Source organism: Callorhinus ursinus, unplaced genomic scaffold, assembly GCF_003265705.2.
Source record: "Callorhinus ursinus isolate GAN/ISIS: 27379988/994484 unplaced genomic scaffold, GSC_fseal_2.0 scaffold21, whole genome shotgun sequence".
NCBI classification, from domain to species: Eukaryota; Metazoa; Chordata; class Mammalia; order Carnivora; family Otariidae; genus Callorhinus; species Callorhinus ursinus.
The window spans coordinates 28,493,537-28,512,895 of NW_027397083.1; the positions used below are offsets into that span (position 1 = coordinate 28,493,537).

The 19,359-nt window shown below is 46.8% G+C and overlaps 1 protein-coding gene across 2 annotated transcripts; it reads left to right on the plus strand.

Annotated features, from left to right (window-relative positions):
* The first annotated feature begins 225 nt into the window (after window positions 1-225).
* On the plus strand, window positions 226-18,792 carry CSRP3 (cysteine and glycine rich protein 3). Of its 2 annotated transcripts, none has more exons than XM_025878539.2 (6): window positions 226-364; window positions 8,868-9,007; window positions 13,583-13,751; window positions 15,504-15,636; window positions 16,822-16,915; window positions 18,473-18,792. In XM_025878539.2, the coding sequence occupies exons 2-6, from the start codon at window positions 8,896-8,898 to the stop codon at window positions 18,547-18,549; spliced, it is 585 nt and encodes a 194-aa protein (XP_025734324.1). In that variant the 5' UTR covers window positions 226-364; window positions 8,868-8,895; the 3' UTR covers window positions 18,550-18,792. The 2 variants fall into 2 exon arrangements, with proteins under 2 accessions (XP_025734324.1, XP_073760965.1); XM_073904864.1 differs by having other exon boundaries at window positions 13,583-13,664.
* The last annotated feature ends 567 nt before the right edge of the window (window positions 18,793-19,359 follow it).

Consider the following 19,359-nt stretch of genomic DNA (forward strand, 5'->3'; position numbering starts at 1 on the left):
GAGCCTGGAAAAATGATTTTCAATATAAAATCCTTCTTTGCTGTTCCAACCACTTGATCAGAAATTTACACCCCACAAATTGATCCCTTAGTGCCATAGGCAATTGGCAATTAAAACAGAACCCAAGCAATATTGTTCTCTAAGGGCCTCACAGCTGGCGTGGGGGGAACAAAATTCAGGGCTTTGGTCACAGGCTATTTTCAGCCTCTGATAGCAGTTGTGTTACTCATGTCTCATTCACCCTCTCCCCTCGGCCTCCCTCCCACCCTTCCCTCCACAGGCCAATGCTGGGGACGGCCTCCATGTATTTAAAGAGGACGAGAGCCCCCATACTCAGTTGAGCCGACAGAGACCACACAGGCAGGTATGTGGAGCAAAGCAGACATTTGGGCTGGGGGTGGGCTGGCTTGGTGGCTGGTTGGGACTTGGAAGGGTCCCCTAGAGTAAGGGTGTGTTTCGCGTCCCAGGGGCCAGCGTCCAGTTTGGTTCTGTGTGAGGAGGCTCAAACTGTGCTTGATTCTGGTGTGGACTTAGCAGTTGTTAAAAAAAAAAAAAAAAAAAAAAACTCCTAAAAGGGGGATTAGCATTTGGGGGTTAAAGGGAACCTCTCAGAGAAATGAATAAGGGATAATGTTTGGCCTAAGACTATTTCCATGTTGTAATGTTTCCCAGTGTCTTAGTCAAAAGACACGATACCAGTTCTAGAACTATCACATAATGACTGGACGTGGAGCTCTGGAAAACTTCAGGCCCTCACGTCTCCTCCGTGAGGCTCAGTATGGAAGCAGTGATATTTTTCTAAAGTTACGAAGTGGTTATTATAGATACAATACAGCTGAAGCCTTCTTTCCAATGCTCAAAATACAAGGCATTGCGCTATTCAAAAGGTGTGGACGAATGACAGATTTCTATAGTTCACCATACCCTGCCTTGCACATGGGAAATACTCAATGAAATTTGCTGGTTTAAAATAGATTTTATATCTCAAGGATGCTCAGCAACAGTCTTGCTTTTAATAATTTAAAATTAATCAAAACCCATAAAAGGACCCCAAAAAGACCTTGCTAGACTGAAAAACCCATTAAAAGCTCTATTTAATGGGAGGAGAATTCCCTGCGGGGGGCGGGGGGGTGATTTCCAGTGTTTCCTCCAGGTTTCAGTTAAGCATTTGAATGACAGGCATGAGTGTGACGAACAATGAGAAGTGGTTTTAAGCAGTGGTCTAAGTGAAGATGCTGCCCAAAGATCAGAGCCGCCACGTCTAACTTCTGTTCCCATCTTGAGCTAGGCCAGTGACATCCCCAAGGAGGAGGAGTTGGGTGTCAGGTCTGAGGAGCTTTGCCTCTCTGCAGTACGATTCAGTGCAATTGAATGAGCTTGTGTTGACCATCTTCTGTGTTGGGGCAGGGCTGGGGTGGGGGGTGGGGAAAGGCAGCACTAAGGCAGGGAAGGGTGGGGAAACAGGGAGAGCCTGTGTCCTTGGTTGACTTTTGGGACCGAAATCTCAATGCTGGATACCTCCAACTCATCACAAACTATATAAAACTGCTGTATGACCCAGAAAATGTAAGGGATTCTTCTGACCTGGCTTTGGTTCCATTCTGAACAAACTGGTCATTAAAATGAGCCCGACTATTGGCAGGGAGGGCAGTTTATCCCCAGGGCCAGGCAGATAGGTGCTCGGCAGCCCAGGCACACAAGCCATCCATTAGAGATAGGGGAGGGAGGCCAGGGGGCAGGGGAAGGAGACAGACAGAGATACAGAGACAGAGCCGGAGAGAAAGAGAAGGAAAGTGTGAGCATGATCACTCAGCAGGCAAATAGCCGTAACCCTCCTGAAAGAAGTGGAAACAAAATCTTGGAAGAACAGACTCAGAAATCCTGGGAATCTGAAGAAGGAAATAGAAGAAAATAGCCTCTGTCTTTGAGATGGTTCAAAACCCAGCTCTGGACATCACTTAACTTCTCTGAGTTTCCATTTTCTGCACAATCAAATTAAACTAAGGCCACCTATCCCAAAGGGATTTGTTAGCCTCCAAGGAGATAAAGTATAGGAAGTACGCCCAGGGCCAAGCCCGGTGGGTCGCAGGCGGATTTCCTGCTAAGCACAAGTGTAATGAAGAAAGTCCAGAGGTCATAGTGGATAACAAGGTGCCCAGGCATTAGAAGATGATTAATTTGTTTTACAAGAGGAAGGACACAGACAGGGAATATAACACACAGGAAACGCAATTCCCGAGGCCTGCAGACTGCCAGGTATAAGCACGCTGCTCAGATGCCTGGGCATACTGTAGCCAGGGCTGGGCTTCACAGCCAGAGAGAAGTGTGACAGCTTCGAATGTGAAAAGCTGCAGTTATTCGTCGCAGTGAAGAAAAGCAGGAGGGGAGGCAGCGATGGTCATGAGGACCACACACAGGGCACGGGAGCCTTTTCTGAGCCTCTGTGTGGACCTCATCGTGGGAAAGGATTAAGCACGATTTGTGGGCTGTGTACTGCCCTGTGCAGGTGTGGAACAATATTCGCTTATTTGATTGTCACAGAAAGTCCCGTGAGTGGTCATTCTTCTGAGGAAGAAACGAAAGCTCAAGGAAGTAAAGTAATTATTCAGGGTCACGTGGCCAGAAAGTGGCAGAGCCAGGATCTATCTAAACCAGGGTGCAACGTGCTCTTTAAAAACACGTGGTAAGGGCCAAAATAGAACAAAGTGAGTTTCTGAAAGTAAAATCTGGCCACACGTCAGAGATAATTTCAGGAAAGGTGCAATGGAACCCGCGTGTCACAGCTGTGGGTCCAGTGGGCAGGTCTGTCTACCCGGAGTTTTAAGGGGATGAGCGCCAACACTCGGGCTTATTTCTGTGCTGGGAATAAGCAACCTTGGCTTTCCAGGCCTTGCGGAGGGGCCTCTGGATAGGAGACTTCATTCATCTGTTCAGGAGCGCAGGACGAAGCCACTGACCTTGAGTATCCCACACGGGGAAGCTGAAGGGCATGGTCTCCCCGGGGCCATGAGGACTCTGCTCGGGCTGGCTGCTTCCCTTCCACGTCCCCATCGCCAGCCAGGTCAGCTGGTGTTAGGCACCAGGGCTGCCAAATGGAGGAAGCAGCTGTCCTGCGGCTCAGGCTTAGGACTTTGCCTGACATGCCACCTCTGGCTCCAGGCACCCCGATCCCCACTCCCTGGGGGAGCTCTCTCCCTAGCCTGGCTGCATCTGCACCTCGGGGCAGCACGTTCCAAAGGCCGAGAAACAGAGCTGGTTCACAGTCTGAGCCACGAGGGCCATGGAGAAGAGGCCAGGAAAGATTTGCTTGTTTTAAGAAAATGGATTTAGAAGATGACGATAAAATCATCATCATCATCATAATAGTAATAAGGAAAGCAACAAAATTATTAGACACCTGCCATGTATTACACATTTGTATATTTAGTTCCTTAGCTATTATGATGATCTTATCTAACCTGGAAACAACCTTTGACGACAAGCCTTCTCATCTGTCTTTACTTGCATGAGGAAGTAAAGGTGACTTTACTTCCAGGGACACTGGGCTCAGAGATTTTGAGCATTTTGCCCAAGGTCCAGCAGAGAGCATTTTTTTGAGCCCTGGCCTGGTTCTTTCCAAAGCCCGTGATGTTCCACCATGCTCTATTGTCTCTTCTACTGGGATTAAGAGAGTAAAGAAGAGGCAGCGTTTGAGAGGGGATTGTCACTGGGCAGCAAGGTGAGGCTCTAGTCACTGTTCAGATCCCTACATCTGTCTCAGGGCGTGAAGGATCCTTGAAGGGGCTTCACAACACTGCAGTCACATGGGCAACCATTCCCAGCTGAGCTAAAGTCAAGGTGAAAGGGAACTCTCCAGCCTCAAAGGAGCACTCTCCGTGTCTGAAGAGCAATGACTCTTAGGGAGGCTTTCATTTTACTGAATTAAAGTCAGGTTCCTGGATACTCCCACCCATGAGTACTCTCTGTCCCATGGAGAGACAATGGGGTCAATCAGAACCCAGTTCCCATCAACTGGAAAGCTTGGTTAATGGAGGTGCTGACCCTAGCCCCTCTCCAGCGTATTGTAAGCAGAGACGTGGGATATAGAACGAGCTTCACTTGGGTCTGGATTGCAGCTCTGCGGCTTACTAGCTGTGTGATCTCAGACGAGTCACTCAAGTTCTCTGAGTCTCAGTTTTCTCATCTGCAAAATGGAGATGACTAATTTTGCTCCGTGGGGCTGTTGTATTAAAGATAGTACATACAAAGCAACCAACACATGGTAAACAATAAACAGTAGCTAATGTTAATATAAGGACACATCTTTGGAGTCAGAGACCTAAATTCTAAGCTAGCCATGTGACCATGGGCAACATAATTTCCCTAGGACTCCATTTCCCCAAAAGTTACAAAAGGCAACTTTTGTAAGAGTGCCTACCTTGAAGGTCTGTGAAGACAGAATGAGATAAACCACCGTGCCTGGCCCAAGGGACCCCACACACTTCAGCTTCAATAATAACATTATTAGATTGGTAATGACTATCCATTACATTCCAGATATAAGCTCCTATGATACAAAATCTCGGCCTCAGCCAGTGTAGACAATTTAACTAGCTATGCAGAATCAGGCATCGAAAAGGATGCCCATATGAACCAACACTGAGCTGAAAATCGCATCGTCACTAATAGTCTCTGCTCAAAGTCATGGCCTAAGGTTCCCTCCCGCATTCTTTAATGGACCCCTACAAAGAAGAAACTGAGTCACTCAGTGCCCATTTTATCTCCCCCACCCACTTTTGCCCTAAGGGATCACCTTTCAGCTCCATCGTTGATAAGCAACAGACAGTGAGTGCTGCAGGAGGAAGACGGAGCCAAGATGCACGGCACAGTTATCCTTTTAAAAGTTCAGATTGAGATGTGACAGTTCAGAGTTATTGCAGATCTGATTAGCTCACATTTTAGAATACTCAATGGTTTACAAAGTGATTTGATGTACTTGAACTGTTTCGATCCTCCCAGCAATATAGAACAGATGCAACTCTTATGCCCATTTTAGAGAAAGGTTCCTGAAGTTCAGAGACTTTCGCTGGTTTCCCCAGATCACACAGCTTTGAGGAGGCAATACGGAACTAGAACTCTGGCTTCCTGCATCTGATCCAGCACTTTTCCCAGTACCCTCTATGGCACATGCCCAGTATAACTGTTCCCACAGTATTATTCGTGAAGAAATTGACACAGGTAGTCTCTCACTGGGATTTGGGTATCCAAAAGTCTGGAGCCCACCCTCTTCCTAGCTGACGTAGCAAAGCTTGCAATCTATCTCACCGTCAGGAACCCCAGACTGTCCCCCGTTTCAATCCTGACCCTCGACTTCATCAGTGACAACACAGCCATCTCCGGGACCGGCCCCAGGGAGTAATGCCAGGTGATGTGATGGAGATTGTGACCCAGGTGGCAGATGGGGCTGAGTAACGGGCAAGCCTATATTTGGCATCCTACCTTCAATGACCCTTGCCTGTGCCAGGCAACACTGATAAACAAATGACCCATCCCTTGGTATCTTGCCAGTATAAACGCACATTCTGGGCCTGGCTAGTGGAGTGTTGAGACACAGGAATTCCAAAGCAATGTGGGAGGCTAAAAAGGTTATGTATGTGAGCCAGGACTTAAATGTGCTTTCAAATCACAGTGACTTAATTAGCAGATTGGTGCTATTTGAATAACCTGAAGTAAAGGGGGTAATGATGCCTTGCCTTTGACTAGCTCCTCGATACTACTTTCAATTCCATCATATTTCACCCAAGTTCAAGGTCACAAGGTCAAAATTAGAACCCATGTCTTTCAATTCAGGATGCTTTACCACACACTCTGCCTTTTGGCCTTTGAGCAGCAGAAGAAATCAGAGATGTCTTCTGTGTTTAGCCTCCGTAGCTACATTTCCAACTTTAAAAATGGAACTCAGCACCTGTTTAATAAAATGCTCATGGATTTCTATTCTGGGTTTCAAGTCCTAATATATGTATGTCAGATATTTTATGATCACTTAAAAAATAACCTGTGCTAGGATCCATTACCTTGTGAAGAAGGTATTATCTGTAATCTTATCCTCACTTTGAAAAGTATCATGTGTAGGCAATTGCTGAATGTACACGTACACATCCTCCCAAGGGCCATCTCTGGCTACCATTAACTTGCAGGACATGCCAATGAGATTTCCACCAAAGATTTGAGATAAGAAATCTGACCTAGGCTTGTTTTTATTGAAATTTTCCATCTCATTAATTTCACAAGTGTCATTGTCTCATTCCCAGATATATATTACATTTCTCTTCTATTTTATGTTACAATCCAGGATCAAAGTGAACATGAACAAAATTATGTGATTCTACTCTTTTCCAGAGAATGTATCATCTTTAATCAGAGAAGGGTGAATCTTAGTAAAAGAAATTAGCTAAGAAAATACTCCCACATGTTTACTTCTTTTGCCCTACCTGGTTTGTAAATAAGGGGGTTGGTCAATCTTGAAGATCTATTCCAACCATAGAGACCTAAAAAAAAAATTTTTTTTAAGATTTTATTTATTTATTTGCCAGAGAGAGAGAGAGGGAGAGTACAAGCAGGGAAAGTGGCAGGCAGAGGGAGAAGCAGGCTCCCCGCCAAGCAAGGACCCCGATGCAGGACTTGACCCCAGGACCCGGAGATCATGACCTGAGCCGAAGGCAGATGCTTAACCATCCGAGCCACCCAGGCGCCCTGAGACCTAAAATTTTTAATGGAGTCAAAAATAAATAATTTGGGCTCTTTTAGGAGATATTAAGATATGCCTTTCTGTGTGCTCTTTTCTCTGCCTGAAATGTCCTTCCTCCTTTTCTCTATCTGGTAAACTCCTATTCACCATGCAAAACCTCATTTGGATGTGACAACTGTGACCCTCTAACAACTCATTGCTTTCATCCCCAGTCTAAACGTGGGTAGCCATATTCTCCTTTGAGTTTGCATGGTACTCTCATAAGGTTCTTCTTTGGTACAGAGTATTCTGGTTCCTGCCTCTTCCTCTAGAATGTGGACTTCTCATTCTAGGTGACACAAATTACTTACTTTTATAAGTTTTCTTCCCCTTGATCCGTACCAAGTACCCAGTACAGAACTTGACACATGATCGGTAGGTAGTAAATGCATGGCAAATGAACGCATGTAGACTTGATACCAAGCCTTTTCATTTCAAAATCCATTATTCTTTCCTCTAGACTAAACAACCTGAACTACAGAAATAGATGCACTAAATGTTTCCTTTAAAAAAAAAAGTTTCAAGTGTATTTTCTAAAATTTTACTGAATAAAAAGAAGAGCCAGCTTCTATGAGAGGAAGCAGATAGGATGTTCCTGGCTAATCTCACACTGTTTTTGTAAGTGGGAAAGCTCTTTACAGGGACATTTAGGTAGGGATGTTCCCTTCGGTCCTGGTATCAGGTCCTGGTATCAGATTCAGTGGTCGGTTTGCTATTTACCTTCTGTTTCTTAGCAAAACCTGTTTTTGTTATAAGGCTGGAAGGCACATTCCAGACCAGTTGACATAGGAGGGCTTAGTGTTAATCGCCAACTATTACAAGAAGGTGACTGGCTTCCCAGAAGGGAAAGAGAAGGTCAGAAGCAGCCACTTGGAAGGGCCTGATAGTGCTCGGTGTCAATGACAAGATGACATACCAGGCTTCTTAGAAACCAAAGGATCTCAGAGAAAATTCAGCCCCCTGGAGCTGGCAGGATTTCAGAAATGTCACTGAGTATGGGTGGCTGATTTTAGTTCTGCTCTGGGAAAACTGACAACTGGATTCATACTTATGCACAGACACAGAAAGAAAGGGAAAGTTGTTTTTGGATGCCCCTACTTGTCTGGTATCTCTCACACAAATGTTATCGCGAGGAGACAATGAGGGTCTGGGGCTGTGACTATCAGCCGCTCCTTGCAGCCGAAGGTCCTGGAAGGGTGTGGGAGGACACGCAGCATCATCACCTGGCTCCTGTGATCACACCTGGCACGGTGAGCTCTGCCAAGTACCTTCCTGCACATCGTGTCATTTGGTCCTCTATATACACACAGGAAAGAATGACCCTCTTCATAGTACAGGTGGGGAGACAGATGTAAGAGAAGCCACACAGTTCATCTCACTGCCCACGGCCGGCGACGGTAGCCCCAAGACCAGAAGGCAGGTGTCCAGACTACTGAGCTAGTGTAGTGCCATTGTAGCTTATTGCTTGAGTCTGAGGGATAGGAGGATTCTATTTATCATAGATTTTTATCAACAAGATTAGCTAAGGCTTTGCTACCCAAAGGGTGGTCCCCTATGGGTAGCATCAGCACTGCCTGGAGACTGTTAGAAGTGCAGAATTCCTGCCTCACCCACATCTACCAAACCAGCATCTGCAGAGCAGCAAGATCTGACGTGATCTGAGAATCACTGAGCTAGATAAGAAGATATGCCATTTTCATAGATCATCCCCACTTCTGATGGAATGTTTAAAACCTTAGATGCAAAAAAATTTAATATTTGTATATAATTTCATATACACAAAATTAGCTCATCTATTCCTTCTAAGAACCCTGTGAGATACATAAGGGCAGGTGCTACTGAAATTTAACAGAAGAGGAAAAGGAGTCCTAAAGTAGTTAAGTGACTTGCTCAGAGCCATCTGAGTGTCCGAGCTTTTTCAGGGATGTACACACAGTAACTATTTGCTGAACGAATGGATGAAAGCATGCATGGATGAATGAATGAATGAACCACCAAACACACTGGGGCTGGATCCTGGTCTTGAGACCACAGTACTACCAGGCACTGGTTCCCTCCTGAGGTTACCTACATTCAGGGTATTTGCTTTATATCCTGTTAGACTTGACCTTGGTCAGAGGGTCTTCAAGATGCCAAACTGGGGCGGAGGAGCGAAATGTGGAGCCTGCGAAAAGACAGTTTACCACGCAGAAGAAATCCAGTGCAATGGAAGGAGTTTCCACAAGACCTGCTTCCACTGCAGTGAGTTGGGTGAACACCACGAGGGCCCCGCAGCATCCAGAGGGCTTTGCAAAGTTCACATTTAGCCACAGATACTGTATATCCGTGGTCCTCAGGCTCTGGTCCCGGGACCAACAGCAGCAGCATCACCTGGAAACTTAATAGAAATATCACTTTGGGGGCGCCTGGGTGGCTCCGTCGGTTAAGCATCTGACTTTTGATCTCAGGGTCATGAGTTCAAGCCCCACATTGGGCTTGGGGCTTGGAGCCTACTTAAAAAAAGAGAGAGAGAGAGAGAAAGAAAAATATCACTTTGGGGCCCCTCGTAAAAGAATGGTGTTCTCCTGAGCACCCTCTCACCAACTGCTTGCCCAGCAAGAGGCCATTACCCTGCCACTCAAAGTCAGAACAAGCTGGCCTGCTGCTGCCACCGTGGTGAAAACCTTGACCCAGTGGCAACATTTATAAAGTGTGACTTGGCAGAGAAAGGAAGCCATCGCTTATCTGGAGCCAGGATGGATCTGGCTCTATGTTGTTCCCACTGGCCAGTGTTACTGAAGCCAGCTACCATTGGTCTTTTCAAAAGAAAGAACCTGTGTCAGGTGAGGGGCAACATATGCCAATTCTGTAATAGTCCAAAAGGGAAGAGTTTGGGGCCTGGGCACCAGTAGCCTGACAAAGGGTATCTTTACCATCACCGGCTGGACACAAATGCACAAATGTCAAAACTGGGGGGGATACAAACCCTGGGGTCCACCTGGAAGTCTGGCTTTGCCTGACCCATGACTTTGGACAAATCATTTCTCATCTCTAAGCACCTGCAGCAGAGCCAGGAGTAGAACCTGTACCTTTAGACCCTCAGTCCAGTCTCTTCCACATGACTTCATTCTAGAGTTTTCAGTGGCTAGTTCAGTTCCAGGAGAACAGTCTTTTTTGGCCACTTACCTTCCTTGCTTTGCTCCTGCAGGTCTGACTTAAGGGCTAGCTTTGCTGGACATTTGGCAGACCTCCTCCCCACATGGTCCCCCACACCACTACCATGATTTAGCCCAGTGGCCGCAAGGCATTGCACGGCTTCAAACTGTTTCACACAGAGCTTCAAGGATTGGGCTCCATCTGTTAAAGCATGGAGGCACTTTGTCCTTAAGCTGCCAGAAATAATAATGTTTTACCTGCTGCAGGAGTTTCCATGATCTCTTACCTTCCACAGCAAACAGAATTCTTATGGAAGAGCAGCTCTGAGTGACTGGGTTGGCGGATTTACTAAAGCTTTGGGTTCCAATGATGGGTAATTTTTTTTGAGGTGGGGAGGGGCAGAGGGAGAGGGAGAGAGAGAATCTTAAGCAGGCTCCATGCCTAGCACGGCGGATCCTGATGCGGGGCTCAATCCCACAACCCTGAGATCATGACCAGAGCCAAAATCAAGAGTTGGACGCTTAACTGACCGAACCATCCAGGCACCTCAATGGGTAATTATTTTTAAGTCATCATATACACCCATCATATTCAACATTATTACCCAGAAGTCATTGCTCAAGAGTCCCTTCTATAACCTTCCGGCTTTTGTCCAAAAACAGCTAGTGCTCTTTAAAAAGAGTAGGCGCAAGGAGTAATGGAAAGACCACTGGAATTAGAGTACAAATGAGTAGGGCTTGAGTCTGGGCTCTACCATGTGATAACTGCGTGACCTTGGGCAAGTGATTTCACCATCGTGAGCCTCAATTTCCCCATCTATAATATGGAGATGATAGTACCCACCTTGTGATAGTTGTCACAAGATGAAAACTGGGGTTCTCGATCAGGCCTCTACTCTCCTCTGATCAACTTTAGTATCTGAGTGAGAACAGGATTGGTAGGGAAGCTCTCCATGGTCAGGGGCGTCTTGTTTTCCTCAGGTAGCAGGAAGACGCCCTGTTCAATGGAGCCATGGTAGAAGGGATGTGAGTATTTACTGGTACATCCCTTTTAATCCTTTGATATTTTCCTTAGAACTCATGGGTGGGATGAGGATGTGAGCAGTAAACATTTTTGTGGTAGTGGACAGAAGGATCCCGGAGAGGAGCATGCTTTTCTATTTTATCACCCAGAACTTGCCTGTCTACAGGCCAACCTGTAGTTGTCATAAATAGGCTTCAGAAAACCAGAGCCTACCTTAGCTTGTCCCCTGGCCAGTGTTCTCCAAACTTCTAGACAAATCTTAATCCTCCTTACCAATGCAGTCCAAAGAAATATAATGCAAGGTATATATATACATTTAACGTTTCTAGCAGGCATATTTTTAGAAAGGTATAAAGAAGTGACGTTAATTTTTAAACTTTTTATTTAACCCAATATATCCAAATATTATAATTTCCACATGTAATCAAGATACACATTATTCATGGGATATTTTATATTCCTTTTTGTTTGTACTTAGTGATGGAAGTCGGTGTGCATCTTGCACTGACCACACATCACGTACATGGCGGTGAATGGCTACAGTGATGCCTGTGGATGGAAGCTGGTCAGGACCCGGGGTGTGGCTATAGGAAGGGCCCAGGCATGATGGGGCATACGCAGTCCTGGAGGGATGGACTGGAGCAGGGGTCAGAGGACCTGAGGCCAGTCATGGCTCTGCAACTTACTGCTGTAGAATCATGGATGAGTCACTGACCATTATTCACATGTGCGTGCATGCATTCATCTACTCACTCATTCATTCATTCAACAAATGTTTACAGAGGACTAACTCTGGGCCAGGCCCCATACTATGTACTGAGGTTATTAAAATACAAGTGTTGCCCTCAAGGAACTCACAGTCTAGAATATCAATGAATACCGGAGATGTTTTTCTGGAGACTTGTAGTGATAGTAATAAGGGTGGAGATAGGTAAGATACAGATTTTTTAACACATACAATGTTGACATAATTGTTTAATGAATTTCCACTCACTTTCCCATCCACACAACCACCAACCCCTCATCCACAACCTTCTTTCTCTTCACCCACTCTCATATTCAATTACTTTATGTTTTTAAATAAAATACCATTTGAGGAAGGCATACTACCCTGCAACAACTTCATTCATGCTGGATTGCTTAAAAGGTCACTTGAACTGGTTAAAAACAAAAAGGAGGCAAATAAATCGAATGCACATGTGTTATTCATTCTTGGGGCTACGACCCCACTATTATAAGCAGTGAGTACCACAATAAACAACCTTTAAGAATCACTGTTACAAAGCAGTGAAGCAAGTTATTAAGTTATAGAAATCCTACATATATTTTTTTGATTTTATTTATTTAGAGGGAGAGAGCATGACTGGGGGTAGGGACAGAGGCAGAGGGAGAGAGAGAACCTCAAGCAGACTCCATGGCGAGCTCCAAGCCCAATGTTGGGCTCGATCCCAAGACCCTGAGATCATGACCTGAGCCGAAATCAAGAGTCAGACGCTTTAACTGACAGAGCCACCCAGGCGCCCCAGCTACATGTTCTTTAAAGCTGCTCAAATGTTATGCTAATAGGAACTTCTGGTTGAGATATAAATTCCGGGTGACAGCCTCCGGCTCAGGTACAAACAGGGCTGCCCCTCAAAGATGCAGACAGAAGTGGGGAGCTGGAGAGCTGAGTCCGCTGCCTCAAAAAGACACTGGTGATAGGGAGATGCTGCTGGTGACTACGCAGAGGAAGAATTTGGATACAATCGTTTCCTGAATTTGTGTGAGGTTAGAAAAAGGAAACTCTCCAAATCAACATATTATTGATCTATATTATTAAATTAAATATTATAAGTAGATTTTTAATACTTTCATGTACATCCTTAAAAGTTTATTTTATTTTATTTTTTAATTCAATTAGCCAATATATAGTACATCATTAGTTTTAGATGTCAAAAATTTATTTTTTCAAATTGGCAAAAAAAGCACCTTTTCTATATATCTTCTTTTTGGAAAATGGAGGCTTGTCTTATATACTTTATATTATGGGGGATACTTTATATTGGGTAACCAGTGACCAGGGGGCTTAAGTCAATATAAGCCTAAGGGTCTACGAGATAGGTCTACCCCTTCACCACCTCCCGCTTCCAGAACTGGATCAAAAGTAGCCTCAGTGGTAACTGACTCCTTGCATATCATAGTGCTCTTCAAAGTAAGTAGAGGAACTGTTTGCCACTGATTCTGATAAGATTAAGGAAAAATAAACTCACCCCCACCTCAGCGCCTTATCCTCTACCCACACCTGCACACACACAGACACACACTTTCCTGGTGTCATCTGGGCTGAGACACTCAGGGATTCAGGTTGTTTGGATTCAGGGACAATATTCTTAGCTGGTCCAAGACCACACAGCTGGTTCTGATCCCGGCCTCCCCCTCTTTCTAGCTGGGTTCCACTGAGCACATTCTGTCCCTTTTCTGCTTCCCAGCTTCCTCACCTATGAAATCAGGGGTGCCATGGAGCCCACAGCTCAGAATGCTCTGGTCAGGAATCAGAGTTGTGCTCTTGGCCGGGGACCCCTCTTGCTGGGTCTCTTGGCCCTGAGCATGGCATCAAGGCTTCGGGGAAGTGGGAGAGGAACCGTGGCCCCAGCCCCCTGACCCTCCCTTCCCCGGCAGTGGCCTGCAGGAAGGCTCTGGACAGCACCACGGTGGCAGCTCACGAGTCGGAGATCTACTGTAAGATCTGCTACGGGCGCAGGTATGGCCCCAAGGGGATCGGGTACGGACAAGGCGCCGGCTGCCTCAGCACGGACACAGGCGAACATCTGGGCCTCCAGTTCCAACAGTGAGTTACTGCCTCGCTTCTCCCAGCCCGGTAGAGCCCCAGCTATCAGGACAGTTCATTCTGTTCCTATAGTAACGTTTTCTGCAAGTGGGAGAATGGACTCTATTGTTGACTTGCCAACAATAGGAATACTCAGTCTGACCAAGTTTTAACAATGTGTCATCTCTCCCAAGACTCTCTTCAAATCATCTGCCTTTCTAAAGGGCAATTACTTTTACACCATGGCTCTTGGCTTACATGTCAAGAGAAAACCCAGAAAGTGCAGATTTTCCATTGTTTGACCTTTGCTAAAACTGCATGGAGTCTCTTTTCTTCCCCTTTGAGCGTTTCTTGTAAATCACATAAATATGGCAGGGAAGCAATGGCCATTCGCTGTGGGCTTGTCACTAAAAGATTTCTTCCCTCGGGTTGTAAGATGACTAATGTCCACATCACAGGGAGGGTGGGTCTGCAGGGAGGGCAGTGGGCCTCAGGAATAAACAATCAATTATGACTGTTCTCTGGGCCCCCCTAGCTGCCCGCTGACAACACAATGCTGACGTCCCCCCAGCATGATGAAGGGAAGCTGGGCTACCACCCCGTACAACGTCCATCTACCAGGCTGGTCTACTGTCTTGATGATCTTGCTGACTTCCAGCCTGGAACTGAGTACAGACTGACAGCCACTTGCCCACAGTGTCATCCGGAAACTTCTGGGCTCAGCTCCACAGTGGGACTAGGCAGAAAGACCCACATGAGCCAGTGGCCCATGGAGGGTCTCCCCCAGAGGGCAGCAGTTAGACCATCTAAACTGTCATCTGGCCCCTTCCAAAGAGAGTAGCCCATGGTAGAGCCTGGGAAAATGATGCAGCGATGTATGATTAGTCATTTGAATTTTTCTCATTACTCGATCCCAACTGCACACTGTTTAGTGAAGAAAGATACCGACCTCAGAAGAAAGATACCGACCTCGTTCTGGGCCACGCATTGCCCGAAGCCCACTCTTCTCTGTTATGGCTTCCTTATGACATTACACCAAAGAGGAATAAGAGTCCACAGACCTGGGTTTGGTCCCAACTCCACCAGTCATGAGCTGCCTGACCTTGGGCAGGGACCCCTCGAACCCTTGCTTTCCCCCAGCTAGTCCCGCCTATCTTAGAGGTTATGATGAGATGCAAGTGGTAAACGTACAAGGAAACACCAACAGAGATGGAAACGGGGGGGGGGGGAGGCTCCTGTGCTTCTATCTTAGATGTTGCTCGACATGGGGACAGGTGACCTTTTGAGGCAGGATCACCACCTGAACTGTGACAAGGACTCATCAACGTACTGGACTGTGGTTTGTTTACTATCAACTGTCGAGATCCCATCTTGCTCTATAGTAATCTTCACAACTCACTCGGTGAAGCAGACCAGTAGGCTTCGAGATGGTACAGAAAAATCTAAACACTAGCAACAATACTAACATGACAACAACACAAGCTAATGCACATGGAACACTAGCTAAAGGCTTAACGACAGAAAGGAAAGATTTAAGCCAATGGGAGCTAGGTTTGTTAGCCCTTACTACATACCAGGAGACACTCAGATTTCCAAGGGCTTTCCTCATGTCCCCTCATCAAACCCTCTCAACAACCCTGTGAGGAAGGCAGCTCCTTTTTCCAGATGAGGAATCTGAAGCAGAGAAGTTAAGTAACTCGCTCACGGTCACACAGCTAAGTGCTCATTGCCAACAAGGTCTATAGGTTTCATTCATTTGTCTGTCCCTACCAGGTCCCCAAAGCCTGCACGCTCAGCCACCACCAGCAACCCTTCCAAGTTCACCGCAAAATTTGGAGAGTCAGAGAAGTGCCCCCGGTGCGGAAAGTCAGTCTATGCTGCTGAGAAGGTGATGGGAGGGGGCAAGGTAAGGACTGCCATGTGAGCCAAATGGGACTTGCTCATCTGCACAGGATCAGTCGGGAGGAGTGAGAGAGGAGTAGGAACTGTGCACAGGTGGGAGCCGGGCCCTTTATTCTCCTTTGCTCCCAGGAGCCACATTAGGAGCCACGTTAGGAGCCACCCATTCTCACCCACTTTCCTGGGCTGTGGCTGCCACTCGGCAGAGCCTTTGGAAACTAAAACTGGTGCAATTCGATGCAACAAGCCTCAGTCCACTAGGTGGAAGGCACCCAGCCAGAAGCTCGGAGATACAAAGGTGCACCAGCCCCTTGTCCTTCAGTGTCCAAAATCCTTCCAGAAAGGTGTCAGCCCTGTGAGCTAGTCACCACTGCATAACTCAATCACCACCGATGGGTAGAGCAGACCCCTCATGGCAGTGAGAAGCATCCCTGCTCCCAAGCATCCTGGCAGTCAGGGGAGTTATCCAATGTCTGAGACAGTACCACACACTTGGTTCTACAACCTCTGGTTTCAGGGTATTCACCAGAGGGTTTGGGCCCAACAAAGGCAAAGGAAAACCCGTTTATACTAAAGTGGAGTGGGGTGGGTGGAAATAAGGGCCCTGGAGAGTGTCTGACTTCAAATATGAAGGCAGTCTCCACCCTCAAACCGACTACTTGGAGATGTATGAGAACCCCTAGGCCATGCCTGGTGGACAGGCGGGTGTGAGGAAGGAGGCCATCTTGTGATGATCCAAGCCAGGCAACTGTCTTCCACGAGAAATACACAGAGTACAAAGCAAAGCTGAATTACCTGGCCAATTGCCTTCTCTCTTCACTTCTTTTCTTCTTTAACTTTATATTCAGCGTAAATGAACGTATTCAGGGCCCCAAGTCCGAGTTCCTTTCTCTCTACTCTATTCCTTGATCTTCTAGAAGGGGGAAGCCCTCTCCTATTTACTCTGTTCTGAAGGAATACATGTGGTGATCACTTCGATAAATTTATTTGTAGGGATTCTAAGAATTGCTGGCCGAATCCATAGTATCTCATTTTCTCTGAATCCCTGGAAAAATTATTCTGGGGTCGACTAGATACATGAGTGGTTAAGACAGTGGCACTCCTTTATATGCTGCTGGTGAGATTTAACATGGACACAGAATATGCTGCCCCCCACACTTACGTAGCTCTCCCGCTCTCCTGCACCCCTCAGCCTTGGCACAAGACATGTTTTCGCTGCGCCATCTGTGGGAAGAGTCTAGAGTCCACGAATGTCACTGACAAAGATGGGGAACTTTACTGCAAAGGTGAGTGGTTCAGGGACTCTCTTGAGAGGTTTTCCCAAGGAGGATCCTTAGAGGGTAAGCTGTGTTTGCCAGGGGGTATGGCTGCTCAGCCTGAGCGGAGTTTGGGCTCTTAGGATGGGGAGCAAAACCACTAAAGGGAAAGAATTCTACCCCCGGCCCAGCTCTGGTCTTCCATTAGAACACGCGGGAGGGACCGGATGCTTGCAGATGCTCAGTGGTTCAAGGCAGCTGGGTGCCTGGGGGCAGAGAGCACGAGTCCTGGAACAGGCCACAGGACTCGATAAACAGCATCACATTCCCTTCTGAAAACCCAAATGCCCTTTGTCGACCCAAGTGGTAGTTACAGGCGACTGGGGGAGGATGAACTCTCTTTAGTTCATTAGATTAAATAATAGCTCATTAGTTTAGAGAGTCTGACCTCTCTTTAATTAATCGAGACATATCTAGATCCTTCCCTCCCTCCCGCTCTTGCTCTCTCCCTCCTTCCTTCCTGACGTTTCTGTTTCTAATGTTGCGTATCACTTAGTGATCGCAGGGACAGAACTGAGAAACAGGTTTTCCTTCTGGTTCTCACAGCTCTAGCCCCAGATGCCTCCACGGTCCCTTTGTCTTGTGGAGAGGTAGGAAAGGTTAGCTCTCTTCTGATGCTACGAAAAGGAGGGGAAGCATTCGGGCCAAGGCAATGTGTCCTCAACCTCAGAGCCTCTCCAGGGCCTATTGTTTCTCAGTGGTGCCCGCCCACACTTGCAAGTAATAATGGTGTCCCTAGGTCTCCAACTGTGTGTGTTGGAATGGAGTGAGAGGAGCAATGGGAGAGGGGCAGAGGCAGGCCATTCCTAATCAAGACTGCAGGATGCCAAAGCTTTGCCCACAGGGAGACAGAATGCGAAGGAATGCACTATCCCATGGGAGATGCCTTTTCCTGACAGCGGAGGACACAGAGGGTCCTCAGCATTCACAGGCCAAAAACCCTAAAATGTTGCTGCAGCCAGCAGAGAGATCGACCCGTAGACAAATAATTGCATTGCCAAGGGAAAGAAGCTCTGGTAGTATACAGTGCAGTAGCATACAAAGAGGCAAGTGAGCAGCTTGGGGTGTTAGGGAAGGCTTCTTAGAAGACAAGCCTCCTCTGGTCTTAAGGGTGAATGTGGACTTTGGTGGCGGACAGCCAAGGAACGGGGAGCAGTGCGTGCAACAGCACCCCAGCCAGGGCACCACGGTTCATTCCAGGGACCGTGGGTGGTTCTCTGTGCCTGGGGTGGCGGGAAGGAGGCAGAGGCAAGAGGGGACGAGGCTGGGCAGGCAAGCAGGGGCCATTTTGTCTTGACTCAAATGACAAAATGCCTGTGAACACTTGGTCCTAAGTGCCCGGAAGTATGAACAATTTTTATCAGGAGATCGAAAGTCAAGGTAGTTCAATATACTTCAAAGTTCACTTAGGAACACAGGTATGGCAAGGATGCCTCTCACAGGTGAGAGGACTGTCCAGACCCCAAGAAGCGCAACTGCGGTCTAACCAACCCATTCTCTCTCCCTTTTACCCCCTCTCGTTCACAGTTTGCTATGCCAAAAATTTTGGCCCTACAGGTATTGGGTTTGGAGGCCTAACACAACAAGTGGAGAAGAAAGAGTGAAAGGTATTGCCAAACTTCACCGGCCTCGAGCATTTGCCATGTTCTCCTGCAGGACGGAAAGCCTTGCCCGATCATCCTCTCGTGGAGGGTCAGCCAGTATTTCTCTTCGGAACTGATCACAGTCTTGACCCAAAGTTAGAAAACACTTTTGGAAGAAAAGTATTAAAAGTTTAAGCTGTAACAAATGTGTTATTATTTCTGATACCGGGGTGGGAGAGGCAATAAATAAATGTTTTAGTGGCACTTTGTGTGTCTCTGGATCTTTTCTTTAGAGTAGAGGGAGATTTGGAGAAAAAAAAATACAGAGGGGTTTTCGAGAAACTCACTGCAAAGGATGTCACGAATCCTGGTGTCACCTGGGGAAGGCGTGAAGAGGAGGAACGAGAGGCCAAGGAGAGTGGGCTTCCAGAATCTGTCCGCTGAGCGGCTCTCTCGCTGCAGAAGGAAACGGGGTTCCAGAGGAAGCAGACAACAGGAGAGCAAATTCTGAAAGGAACATCAAAACTAAAAAACTGCTGAAGAGTCAGTCCTGTTGTCCTACAATGGGCTTTGCAATCTTCACACATTTCATAAAAACCGGACATGGCAACAAAACGCAGAGTTTGCTTCTGTGTCGTAAACAACGGGAGGATGATTTTCTTTTATTCTGGGACAATTCCCTAGGGTTTAGCAATTCTCTGAAAACCTCTCCTACGTCAAATTACCAGTCTCACCCGTGAAATGCAGCCAATTAAAAATGTCTCTGTGCCTCCTCAGCAAGTTCTCGGCAGCCCAGGCGTGCGCATTTTCTTGGGGCTCTGCTTTCAACAA